The 13251-nt window shown below is 45.1% G+C and overlaps 2 protein-coding genes across 2 annotated transcripts in view; one reads left to right on the top strand and one right to left on the bottom strand.

The window, feature by feature from the left end:
• Window positions 1–7298, top strand: part of raver2 (ribonucleoprotein, PTB-binding 2) — a 53323-nt gene extending 46025 nt beyond the window's left edge. The window contains exons 13-16 of the mRNA XM_076170150.1: window positions 151–261; window positions 551–652; window positions 2801–3013; window positions 3610–7298. Of these exons, the coding sequence (XP_076026265.1) occupies window positions 151–261; window positions 551–652; window positions 2801–3013; window positions 3610–3750 (567 nt within the window). The 3' untranslated portion in view covers window positions 3751–7298. The remainder of the gene's footprint in view (window positions 1–150; window positions 262–550; window positions 653–2800; window positions 3014–3609) is intronic.
• Window positions 7299–7454: 156 nt separating this feature from the next.
• The window catches only part of jak1 (Janus kinase 1), a 23874-nt gene continuing 18077 nt past the window's right edge, over window positions 7455–13251 (bottom strand). The window contains exons 19-25 of the mRNA XM_076170149.1: window positions 12829–12917; window positions 12336–12528; window positions 12078–12202; window positions 11529–11701; window positions 11159–11276; window positions 10913–11023; window positions 7455–10100 (exon numbers count right to left, since the gene is read on the bottom strand). Of these exons, the coding sequence (XP_076026264.1) occupies window positions 9978–10100; window positions 10913–11023; window positions 11159–11276; window positions 11529–11701; window positions 12078–12202; window positions 12336–12528; window positions 12829–12917 (932 nt within the window). The 3' untranslated portion in view covers window positions 7455–9977. The remainder of the gene's footprint in view (window positions 10101–10912; window positions 11024–11158; window positions 11277–11528; window positions 11702–12077; window positions 12203–12335; window positions 12529–12828; window positions 12918–13251) is intronic.

The following is a 13251-nucleotide window of genomic DNA, read 5'->3' as shown; positions in this document are numbered from 1 at the left end:
AGAGAGAGAGAGACAGACATCGGCAGGAGCCATGATTAATGAATGAAGAAAGGAAGGAAGGAAGAGAAAGAAAGCATCTGCTCCAACCATCCTTCACCTGATGTGCGTGTGTGTGTGTGTGGTTGTGTGTGTGTGTGTGTGTGTGTGTAGGAGGCCATGCAGCAGTGGTACCAGCACTACCAAGCAGCACAAGCCCACACCTACACCACCGCTGCTCCGCAGGAAAGCACAGCCACAGACTACAGCAAGGAGCATCCACAGGTAACGCACACAAACACACACAGACACACACAGTTAACCACAGTCCTCTAGTGGTGAAGATGGAAGGCTTTAATATTGCTTACATTCATGGTTAGAAGGTGAAAAGAAAAATGCTTAATGAGAAAATGTTAAAGATGAGGATCGTCCAGGTCGGTTAATGTTGGAGCTGCAGAATGAAGTATGATTTTAGATTTGTAGCCCATTCTTAACCATGTTTGAACTGAATATTGATGATCAATCCCAGGGTCTAATCACCTGGAGACAATGATGTGTGTTTGTTGTGCTCCAGGCTGCACCGGTGACCTCCTATGGTGATTACAGCTCCTACATGCAGGCTGTCACTCAGTACTACACACAGCCTGCCACAGCTACACAGACCTACGCCACCAAGGTACACACACACACACACACACTCTGATCCCACAAACAGGCCGTCACTCAGTACTTCTGTCGCCATGAAACCATAAAAGCAGAAGCACTTTAAAGTTCAAGCAGGATCTTTGATCAGAACAACGTCCTCTTATCACTCAGACGGTGTGTGAACCATCAGCACAGTGTGTTGGTCATCGCGGTGCTGCTATTAACAGGATTTGTGCCTGCGTGTTTATCAGTAGAGGCTGACCTCTCTGTGTAAGTCACTGATATCCTGTCAGACAGACGGCGTCACTCTGCACCCAGCAGCTGAGACCGTCCGTCCCCACGGCCCCGACACGGCTCCACGCTGCTTATAGAGGCGCTGAAGCAGGTGACTGAAGACATAGGATAGAGGTTACATCACGTCATATTCAGCTGAGGCTATTTTCAAAGGAGACATTGATACCTCCGCCAATCTGTCACTGATAGATCTGTATCTGTAGCCCTGTGTGGACAGGAGAGTCATCAGTCAAGTCGGTAGAGCTGAGGTCATAAATGTCTTTGATACTCTTTAAATGAGGACTTGTTATTTGCTGGATCTTACCTGTGTGATCCATCCATCCATTGAGAACTCGTCTAAACTTCATGATTTGAGCGGCGACCCAATTTAACTGCATTAATGTGTTGGAGGACGTACAACAACACACATATGTGTGTGTGTAACATTCTGAACTATCATTGTTTTTCTTCTATATTTTGTCAGTTTTGTCCCGCTGCAGTCACGACATTGATATTTCCATTTCCACCAAATGCAGAGGAGAGCTCGGCCTCCACTAAAGTAATGAGCTCAAAGAGATTTTTCTAAAAGAACTGTGGGCTGGATTCTCCTTGAAAACTCTGAGATGCTGATCAGAGCGATCAGAGAGTGAGACGATGAAACAACGGTTGAGGCCAACATTTTCTCCAAGGTGGTGATGGAAAAACACAGATATTGTAGATTCTGATGGCAATAAAATAACAATCAACCACATGTAAATGGAGCTATGATGTCGTGTTCAGTGAGAGCAAAGGACGTAAACAAATAGCATCTTAGTTTAAGCTTAACACCACAGGGTGCAGCATCTAAACTGATGAAGATCGATCCAAGCAGAACCATCTGCTGAGCAACGTAGCAGAGAGTACATGAGTCAACGGCCCTGATTGACTGTAAACCAGAGGTCTTTAACAGGGGGGTCAGGAAATTTGTGGTCGATAAGACAAATTTTTTTCATATTTTTTTATTGAAACATTTCTTTTAAACCAATTTTTTCCCCACACATTTAAATGTCTCTAAATTCACATTAACATAAATCCAACACGGAGCAAATTGGGGAATATTGATGAATATTCTGAAAAAGTTTTGTAAAACTAGAGAAAACCAGAAAAGCCCATATCTTGGACAAGGTAAGAGTGAGACCTCTAGAATTTCACACACATCATCTAGATGGCACAAGGATCATTTGTTGCAAGTTTGGGGCAAAATAAAATTTGGATCAAATTCAGGAAAAACGACAGTGTAACCATGAACCAAATGGGTCATTTTTGTAAAAGGCCCATAACTTGGAAAAGGAAAGAGCTAGAGCTCTAGAATTTCAAACACATCATCTAGATGGCACTAGGATCATGCATCGTTGCAAGTTTGGGGCAAATTCAAATTTTGGTCAAATTTGGCAAAACTAGAGAAAACTTGAAAAGCCCATATCTTGGACAGGGAGGGAGTGAAAGGGCTAAAAATTTCAGACACAGCCTCCAGGCTGCAATGGTATCATCTATATGGCACTTCATAGTAACCATGGACCAAATGGGTCATTTCTGTCATTTCTAAGATCATTTGCTGCAAGTTTCATCATTTGTCACATTTGAGAGGGCGCCTTTCTCTCTGTTGAATTCATATATTTGTAAATCTGATTTTGAAAGAGTCAGTGCCTCTCCAGCCACGAACCTCAAAGTGTTAAAGACCCCTGCTGTAAACTGTAAACACTGCCATGCCCTCTAACAGCCACTAGGGGGCAGATAGGCTGAAAAAAACGCGTAAATTAAACAGCCATTTATGGTGACGTTTGCATTTACAGTAGTATGACGCATGGATATGCTCTTCTGTCATGGTGTGTGCGTGCTTGTGTCTGTGTGCGTGTGCGTGTTCCAGGAGGTAGATGTGTGCAAGCCTTTAGGAGTGTCTCTGCACGCTGTGAGTAACGGCGCCGCTCCTCCCCAGGCCGTTCTGCCAGCCGCTGCCGTGCTCCCGGCCTACAGCGCCCTACCCTTAATGCCCGGCTTCCTCGGGGCGCCACACCAGGCGGCGGCCACTCCGAGCCCTGTCGCCCACACCGCCGCCACAGACTGGAGCGCCTACTACTACGTGAGTGAGGAGAGGACACGGTCTTCTTCTTTACAGGGTGCTGAGGAGGAAATCTGTGGAGGAAATGCAGCACGCTTGTTTTCTCCATATAGAGCTGCAGTGAAGGATCAGGGCTGCAGAAACTATGGAGAGAAGAAGAGAACAAGGGGAACTTTGTTGGACAGTGATGACAGAGATGCAGATGTAGAAAGTAAACAAGTCCAGAAGCTCGAGCCAAGTCTCTACATAAACGTGTTAGCACTGGTTAGACTGCAGCGTTTCTTATCAGAGCTCACGTCTTCTCCATCTCTCTTCCTGCTGAATGGTCTCGTCTCTCCCGTTGTTTGTAAACAGGGGGTGCAGCTCACCAAGGCAGAGCCCCCGTCTTGTAATGGGAAGGTTCTAGATTCAATTCTGTGAATAGAAAAACTCAGAAAGGGAGGTTTTAATTTTCTCTTGTTGGGCTAGATGAGGAAGCTTCAGGACCAGCTGTCACTCAGAGGTCATAGTAACAATGGTCGATGTTTGAATGACGTCTGCAGGTTGAAGTAGTTCAGTCGTTTCTCTCTCTCTCTCTTTCCCCTCCTCTAACTCTCATCCCTTCTCTCCGTCTCCAGAATCAGGCCCGGGGTCATAAGAGGGAGTACCCTCAACTGGCGGTGCAGGAAGTGACATCATCAGAGGGCGCCTACATCGGGCAGCATTCCCAAGGTCTGGGCGGGCAGTACGCCGACTACTTTAAGAGGAAGAGGCTCTAATAAAGACCCCCAACCACCTTAAAGCCTAAACGCTGCCTAGCGAGGGCCGGGCCCGGCACAGCGCCCTCTAGTGGCCTTCTTGCGGCTGCCTTTTCACTTCCCCCCCTCTCCAGTTCGGGGATGGAAACGGCTCAACTTAAAGCAAAGCCATAGTGCTCTGTGATGTTGGCACTAACACATAGAACACACACACACACACACAGGCACACAATAAAGAAACACACAGCGTCGCTCTTGTCCTGTTCAAGCCTTAAACTCCGCCACCTAAACGTTCATGGTTTCCAGTCGTGTCTCTGCTGTACTTTATGAATATTACTCTGTACATTTTTCTAATGTGGTGTAAATGAGCGTGTAACTCTATAAGCTGCTTTTGTATTTCTGCCGCCTCCTTCGTCTCCCGTCAGGTCTCTGTACGCTTTGACTCGCCGCCATGCGTTTCCCTTTCTCTTCGTCTTTCTGCTGGGACTTTTGAGTGTGAGTGTGTGTGTGTGTGTGTATTTGTTTATGCGTGTCGTTATGCTGTAACTGTAGGAAGTGTCAGCCATTTCAAATCCCATGCTTGGGGGCACATCAGGAAAAAAAAAGGGCGTGAACCAATCAAAGCCCTTGGTTTTGCTTCCAGTCTGATTTTGAATTTTAAAAACGTCACTTTGGACCTCCTGTCACTCAAACGGGCTCGTGTACATACTGCAGTGTTATACACAATATACTGAAGCCATGCGTGTGTGTGTGTGTGTGTGTGTGTGTGTATAGAGACATTTCCCAGCTCTTTTGTGAACGTATTATATCTATAATGACATCACTATATGCCTTTGATTTGCTTTCTGCTCTGTTATATAAATATATGTACATATGTGTGTATGCATATATATGTACATATATGTATATACAACATATATATAATGTATTATTATTATAATATTCCAAGGTATTTGAACTCTCTTAGATTCAATATTGAATCAACTTGTATTTGCTTAAATGTACTTATCTGCTTTGGAATTGATTCATTTAAAATGTAAGCCAAATATTAGGTCTCTCTCTCTCTCTTTCTCTGTCTCTCTTTCTCTGTCTCTCTCTCTCTCCGTCTCTCTCGCTCCGTTCCTCTGATGGAACAGATCACTAATCAGAGGAGTGTGTGTGTGTGTGTTTCTGGGAAGAGAAGCTGTGGCTGCTGTAACAGGAGCTTTCCTTCCATTTTCAATTCCCATCAGGCTTGGGTTGAATCCTTTCAGAGGCGTTCTTGCACATTGGTGTTTTGCGTTCAACTCCTGTGCAAGCTCCTCCCCTTTTACCACCATCGTCACTGAACTTGACCTACTGTCTCATTTACAAAGTTATCAAGCGTGTGTGACGTAGAGGAACGTTGGTGTAGAGCCTGAGACGTGTGTGTGTGTTTGTTCTCTTGGTATTTTAATATTAGGGCTTGGTTTGATTTGGACCTCTTATCTAACCAAAGGGCAATAAAGAACTGGAGCTCCAACCACTGAAAAAGGTTGTATGTGTGTTTAGGAGTGTGTTTTGCATGGGGGGTGGGGGGGTGTATGGGGGGCCCCCCTAAGGAAGGGAGATACAAAATCGGAACCAACTTCCATTTTTTGGGCTCCCAACAAGGCACAGGACCAAGTTTCAGACCTGGAGCTCTTTCCCCAACCCAGGCTCAAACCCCTGACCACTAACTCCTAACGCCTTCATCCTGACCCCAATCATAAAATGGGAAAGAATATTCCCACAAAATTCCCACCAATCTACTATAAATGGCCTGACACACACTCCTGAACACACAGGTGTGATATGTGTGTGATAGCTCCAGCAGATATCACCTAGCAGAGTATTACTTACATCGTCATGGCGACCCGAGTTGGCACACACTGTGAAAACCAATAGCTGGTGAGCTGGTGCTCACACACACACACACTGTATCTTAATATCCGCCAATATGTCAGTTTATGAACGGAGAGCTTCTGATAACGGCTCGGCTCCGTCGGCGTAAACAGGATGTTTGCGACATTCACGTGATGTGGAGTGTGAGTTCACACTCATTAAGTCTCGACCCAACAGCTTAAACAACAAAACTACAAAGGCAATAAGCTCCTCAAGGCCTCGTTTCACCTTCTCGCACACTTTTTCATCTCCTATCTCTCTCTCTCAGTGTCTCCTTCATGCAATTACTGCTGTCTAACTTGTATTCAACACGCCGCTGTAAACGTATTTGGACAGGTTGTAGTTTTACCCGTGCAGTCTTCCTGAGGCGGAACTCAAAAGTCGATTGATCCGCGCTTACAGCTGCAGATTTCACCAGAAGACAAAGGTCTAAAATCAAGAAGTGAAACCATTCAGATGTATGCTGATGATCTTTTGTCAATAATTGTTGAAGTCATCCAGGAACTATGAGGTCTCTATAGAAAGTTCAGTGTTTCACTTCATTAGACGGATTTGACCTTTCTGTGTCTGTCCAAGTGGTTTTCTTCACTTATTTGCCATCTTTCCCGCGGTGTAAACTGAACCTTTTCTTGTCATTTATTGCCGTCTTGGCTCAAACTTTCATGTTGTTCTTTTCTTTGAACTTTAACTAAACTTTATTGAGGTTTTCTACATTATACAAAACTTCCACATTGAACTCAATCAAACCACAATAAAATAGGTGCCAGAATGTTTAGTTATTTTTTTATAATAGATTATTGTGAAACGAACCAGATTTCTCAGTATTTTACTCAGAACTTCCTGTCAGTGAGATGTTTATCCGTCTTGTACGAGAATCATTGAGAGGCTTTTGTTACAGTGTCAGACGCCACAGAGGGAATTAACTCCTTGCAGAACTTCTATAAGAGACGCCGAGTGCATGAACTCTCTTTGTGTGTGTGTTTATTTATTTTCCGTGCTCACAATTGCACAAAGAGAGGGTCAGATCCTTCAGCATTAACGCAGCACAAAGGCCACAGATCCCTGCCCCACTCTTCTTCAACCCTCTGGAGTCCAAATTATTTATTCAGTTTGTCATTTGTAATGAATTTGTTTTTTATTAGCCACCTGGAAAAGGAAATTATTTATTCTAGAAAGTTTAAAAGTTTTTATTTTGTTGATTATTTTCTCTAAACTGAACAAGGGTGGGATAATCTGAATGAAAGATCAAAGAAGAAACTGTTCAAATCAAAAACAACTAGGATTTATTGAACTCCACACTAGAAAGTTCTTAAAAATTCCTCCTGCTTTTACCATAAAGAATTAAAATCTGAATTATTATATTTGTGTTGTTCAAGCTGACAGCCTGTGGTTCTCAAACTGTGGCACGTGTACCACCGACGGCTCGCCAGATGACTGCAAATTCAGCTGAATGAAACGTTTGAATTCCATTTTGTATGCTGCGAGTCACACACACGGTCCACAGTGAGGATCACAAAGCTTTGCAATACTGAAGTACTTCTGATTCTTTTCTAGATGATTCTATGGAGTGTAGATCTGTTTGGGTTTGCTGTGCTTCTCGCTTTGTAAACAATTGGTGGATTTTTTTGTTTTGTTTCCTGACCTGAAATATACTGTAGATTTTTATAACCACACAGACGTTGATATTGTTTTACTGTGAATAAAGTATTTCTAGGAGCAATTTTGCGCATGCCTACTTACCACTGTAACATATAGAACAAACCGTTTTCACTCATTAGTAACAACTGCGGCGTTTGATGCTTCTGAACGCACACAAGCACAACAAGCATTGATTTTATTTATTTTTTCATCATCGTGTATTTATGGATATTTTTCCTTCCATAAGTCCATACATGTTGTCTTAATCTTTTGAAAAATATATAGATATTTCTTTTCTCTTACTTTGAGCAGAAGGAATTGTCTTTTACATTCCTAAATAAAAATGTGGACTGATGCTCTGTCGTGTCCTCGTCTTTCTCTGCTCGCACGCACGCACGCGCCAAACCGGAAGAAGAGGCGCCTCTGTAGATGGTACGGAGACAAACTGCGTTACTGTTCCTGCCCGCATTCTGACAAGAATGAATATGGAGTTAAAGTTGTAAATGCAGGCTACATCCCCCAAGGCTAACCCCAAAAACGTATACATTTGGAGTATCCGCCTTCTTGTCAGAATACGGGTGGGGTGAGAAACTCGGACCCACACACGGTTTTTCCTTAACTTTCCATCATTTCTTGTTCACGGTGTGATTGCACCTTGTGGATGCGTCGCGTAACATTTTAAGTTAAATTTTAAAGGACGCTCGGAATGATCGCAGAGTGAAACACGCGTACTTCAGTCAAACTGCGGTGAGCCGAACAGAGAAATCGCTCGCGCGGATTCTGACGGGACATAAATGTGATCAGAGAAAAAACCCTCTGCTCAAATGATCAATATACTGTGTATAGGAGATAAGTACAGAGTACATTTTAACATATGTGTGAATTAAAAATGTTTTAAAAATGCAAAAACATAAAGTTTCGTGTCAATAAAAGAAATGACAGGTAAATGCATTCAATGACAACTGTACCTAAACACACCACGGCGGTGCCGATTCACCTGGGAATCGTGTTTTGTGTGTGTGTGACACAGTATGGACCGTCCCACAAAAACAACAAATGGCTCAAAAAATAAAAACGTTTGACATTTTCCAATCGGTACGCAAAGAATATTGCCATGATGTACTTGCAGTTTTTCTACAAAGGTCAAAGCTCTTCTAAGGTGCAGAGGAAATGTGAGGTTATACCGCCCTCAAGTGTCCGTCACAGGTACTGATCCTAACGTCCCGCTCCTCAGGGGACATGCAGGACAGGAAATGCCATTAAAGAATGTCCTTTAAATCCTTTTGGACAAATCACACGAAGCATTATTCTCACGTTAATCCACTGTAGCCATCATCATTTCCATTTATCACATTATCTAGGAATGTGCTAAATTGTAATTATGTGTTTTTGCCTCTCGTGTGACAGAATGTTATAATCCCTCTAATGAAACTCGCAGTAAGGCAAACACTCATTCTTAGTTTTCCATAAATAGTCCAGAAACACAAACAAAAAGGAGCGACGATGAAGAATTCCCCCATAATCCACCAGCAAACATGGAGAGGAACATTCATTCAGTCAGCAAAGTCTGTCCGTCTGGTGTTTGACTTGATTCATCTTTCAGTTTCTTCCATCGTTTCTTCTCCTGACAAAACAAAATCAGAAGCTCCAGTTTGCCCTTGGCACCCAATCTCACATTTGATTGAAGGTAACAGAGGAAAGGGGGCGGGGCCAAACTCACCTGGAATCTTGTTTAGACTCTAACCGGTTAAAAAAAATACTTTGAACAATAATTGAAGGTTGTACAACATTGACAAGAATCTTATCTAACAATCTAACAAGGGAATGAGAATGTTGAAATTCTACTCCATGATTAACATTTCCTTTCTCACGTTTCTTCCGTGGAAAAATGAGCCCAAACTGCATAAAAAGAAAAAAAAAACTAGACAGACTTTACACTTCAAAGGGTTAATTTGAACTGCTTCATGAAAGAACATTGAAAAGCACGCGTCCATCTTGTGTATTTACGCTAATGTCCGCATTTCGACTCCACCGCGACCCTACTGGCCCAGGAAATAGACGTCGCCCGTCACGCTTCCCGCCGCGTGAGTCCAAGAGTTTCTCCAGGTTGTATTCTGGTTTGTTGTAAATCGGGCTAAGGCTACAAGATGTACAGGATTTACCTCTAGGCTTAAGAGCCGAGAGAAACCAATTCAGAAGGCTGAGGCTGAGTTCAGACCTGAAGCTTGTTTGCTTGGTTCCGATCCAGAGAAGTACGTTTTTGTGTTCACACAGAAACACCTGCTATCCTCTGGTTGATCTACTAATGTTCAGTATCTCAACCACTCTCTCCTCTGAAGACGCAACATGTAAGCTTGGTTAGATAATTATAATATTTATACGCCTAGACATTATAGTGATATGGGTTCATTGAGTCGCTCCAGGTTGGGGACTTAAGGCTCTGAACGCATCGACTCTGAACACAGCCTCAGAGAAAAGTGACTATAAACGAGCAAAGAAAGATAACAAAGAGGCCGAAAACGTGTTTGCAGCGAGGATGTGGAAGGTTATGACGGGCACGTGGCATCGTGTGATCTCTCGCAGCAGTGCAGGTAGGAAGGAGTTGCAAACGCCAACGCTGATCTGCGGCGGTGGGTTTGGTGCGTTCAGAGTCCGGCTCCCACCCTCCGAGCACCTTCGTCCCAGAGCCCAAGGGAGAGGCTTGGAGATCAGTGGTCGTTGGGCTGCGGCTGGTTGCTCCTCTGCAAGGCGCTCAGCTCCTTGATCAGGTCTTTGAAGGTGGTTCTCTGTTCGTGACTTTGCTCCCAGCACCTACGCATCAGCTTATAGACCTGTGGGACACGGAAACATCATCATCATCATCATCATCATCATCATCATCATCATCATCATCATCATCAGTCTCCAATGATTCCAGCATGGTAAAGCTCTGGTGACTTCAGGATTTTCAGGTCTGAACTTGGTCACAGGAGATTGAAGAGAAGGCCCACACACGTCTCCCAATAGCTGCCACTTCATAGAACATTTAAAGTCTAAACAAAGTACAATTAAATTCTACCTTTGCTAAGAATGAGCCACATTAATCAACACATTGACGATCAACCACCTCTGAAGCTGAAGCACTATGAATCCTCTTTCTGTTTAGCTAATCAAAAACTAAAGTACTCAGGCGGTAGGAAGTTGAATATTTACACCACACGTGGGCGTGATGTTCCCTCTCGTGTGTTTGCTCTCTGAAAGCTAATGGAACATCTTGTTCCTGAGCCAAAGGTGAAAAGGTCAAAGGTTTCCGTCGCTGCAGCGGCTGGAGGATCACGCTCAGAACTTTGACTTGTTTAAAGGAGAGTTTGCTTAAAGCGGCCGTCACCTCCCTCAGCGGTCAGCTCCGCCTCGTGAGCGCTGAAGGGTTCATCACTCCCCGACGTGTCTGCTGTGTTAAACCTCCTTTGACCTCTGACCTCTCTAAGCTCCCCTTTCTCGCTTGTAGATCTGATTCTTCCTGGTTATCTGTGCTGAGACTACATCAGACCGTATCTCTCCTTTATCTCCCTGTCTGTCCTTTCCTCTTTGTAAATCAAAGCGGCTCTTGGCGTCGTCTCGTCACGCGTAAGGCGTCTGTGAGTAAAGGAGGGAAGCTGCTTACGGCCTCTGGACAGCCGCCGGGCCGCGGCAGACGGTTCCCCTCCGACAGAAACTTCACCAGGCGGATGACGGTCATCTGCCCCTGGGTTTTGCCGATCATGCTGAGGAAGAGCTGCGGGGAAGGAGGAGGAGGAGGAGGAGGAGGAGGGAAAAGGTTACAACTGCTGATGCCGCTTTCATTTAGACTGTGTGTGTGTGTGTGTGTGTGTGTGTGTGTGTGTGTGTGTGTGTGTGTGTGTGTACTGACCACCATGGGGCTGGTGGCAGTGTCGCAGTAGGTGATGAGTTCGTACATGGTGACGCCGAAGGACCACACGTCCGACGCAAAGTAGAACTTGCAGAGCGTCAGGCACTCGGGCGCGTACCTGAACACAGCACAGCCACATCACATCAACAAAACACAGCAAATATTAGAAATGAAATAGTTTTTGGTGGATTTAATAGAGCGTCTTAATCTGTATAAATACGATGAAAGAATCCCTAACGACATCTCCTAAATACATGTTCCCCTCTTTTAAATCTACTTCCTGTCTCCTCCATTCCTCTCTTATCCCTTCTTCCTTGTTCCCCCGCCCCCGCTCCCCCTCGCTGTCTCGTCTCTCCCTCTCTCCCCTCACCAGAACACGGGGCTGTCGTGGTCGTCCTGGACGGTGTAGTATCCCTGGTTTTCCTTGATGCTCTTGGTGAGGCCGAAGTCGCCGATCTTCACCGTCCTCTCGTTCTCTACCAGCACGTTCCGAGCCGCCAGGTCCCGGTGGATGTAGTTCTTAGATCCCAGATACTCCATTCCCTGAGAACGACAAGGCCATGAATTTCGAGAAGATACCAAAGTTGCCAGGAATCAGGCTAAACTTTCGGGGATTTGAGGGATTTCTGAGTAAATGAAGGGTTAAATAAGCATAACTTCTCCCGTATTCAACCATATGTTTGGTATCTTTGGGTCGCGACTAAAATTGAAAGCTTTGAGGAATCAAACACACGACTGAGACATGAAATCAGACAGGAGCGGCTCAAGTAGAGGTTAACCAGGAGAGAAGATGTTAACCATGCAATGATCTCGTCTCTGTGTCAGAGAACTTTACACTGATGTCACTGCTGCTAATGAACCACAGACACGTGAGGCCCCGTGTTTGTGTGTTTGTGTGTGTGGGGGTGTGTGTGTTCACCTTGCATATCTGGATGGCGTAGCTGAGCAGCGTGTTGAGATTGGTTTTGTTTTTGTTTCTGGGCAGGAACTCCTTCAGACTGCCTGAGGGGAGATACTCCATGATCAGCTTGATGGCCTGTCCACCTACAATTAGAGGAAGGAAAAGTGAGTTAGCTTATCAGGGGATCTGAACACAAACGACATCCGTGAGAGCTGCCCGATGTTTCAGATAAATGAAAGTGACTCTTGAGTGAGAGATCGATGGCTTCCGTCTCACCTTCCTCCTGGCAGATGCCCTTGTATTTGACGATGTTCTTGTGGTAGAGCGCCTTCAGGATGTCGATCTCCGTCGCCAGGTTGTTGCTCTGCTCCTCTCGGTTCTCGGGCTTCAGCGACTTCACCGCCACCAGCTCCCCCGTTTTGTCCCCCCGGGGGTCGTAGCGACACAGCTCAACCTTGCCGAAGTGGCCCTGCAGGGGAGGGGAGATGTGTGTGGGTTAAGTTATCGGAGACGCCGTTTCCTGTCTGCTCACAGCCTCTTCAGTCTCTGTTATCGCCGCTGTTCAGCTAAATCCCTCCTGATCGTTTTAGGCTCTGACGCACCACTGAAACGATCAAACACCAGGGGGCACTCATTACCTGTAACAAGCTGATGTGAGCCATTTAGTGAGCGGCCATAAAGAGAATGGAAACGTTAAGCTGCTCGTGCGTTAGGGAATACTCTGGGCAAGGATGGAAGAATTCAGCTTTGCCATCAAAGAGCTACGTACCTCTCCCAAGTCTCTGATCCTCTTGAGGAATCTCTTCTCAAACACTGTGGGGTCCACCCACGGTGTTTGCTGAGGCTTGATGGACGGGTCTGAGAGGAGAGAGACACAAAGATATCACACAAGCCGGGATATAATGCGGCTTTGCTTCTATATATGTGTACAAAGTAAACTATGGATGCCAGTGACACAGGTTTGATCCACACACGATGATTTCCCTTCACTCCCATCAGTACTAGTGACGCTCAATCTGTATCGTGACGACAGTTAAGAGCAACCACGACTGCAAAACAGAGCAGTTGTATGTGTGCGTCAGTAAAAAATTTAACGGCGTCTGATTGGGCAGCGGGGAGGCCGACGTCACTTTAAGACTGCAGCATCCAATTCTGTCCAGCAGGTGGCAGAGGTGAGCGTGATTTTGCCATG

The sequence above is a fragment of the Genypterus blacodes genome, unplaced genomic scaffold (assembly GCF_046128005.1).
Source record: "Genypterus blacodes isolate CSIRO-AG114 ecotype Tasmania unplaced genomic scaffold, CSIRO-AGI_Gbla_v1 ptg000215l_1, whole genome shotgun sequence".
Lineage (NCBI taxonomy): Eukaryota > Metazoa > Chordata > Actinopteri > Ophidiiformes > Ophidiidae > Genypterus > Genypterus blacodes.
This window is presented reverse-complemented; position numbering and strand designations above follow the sequence as displayed.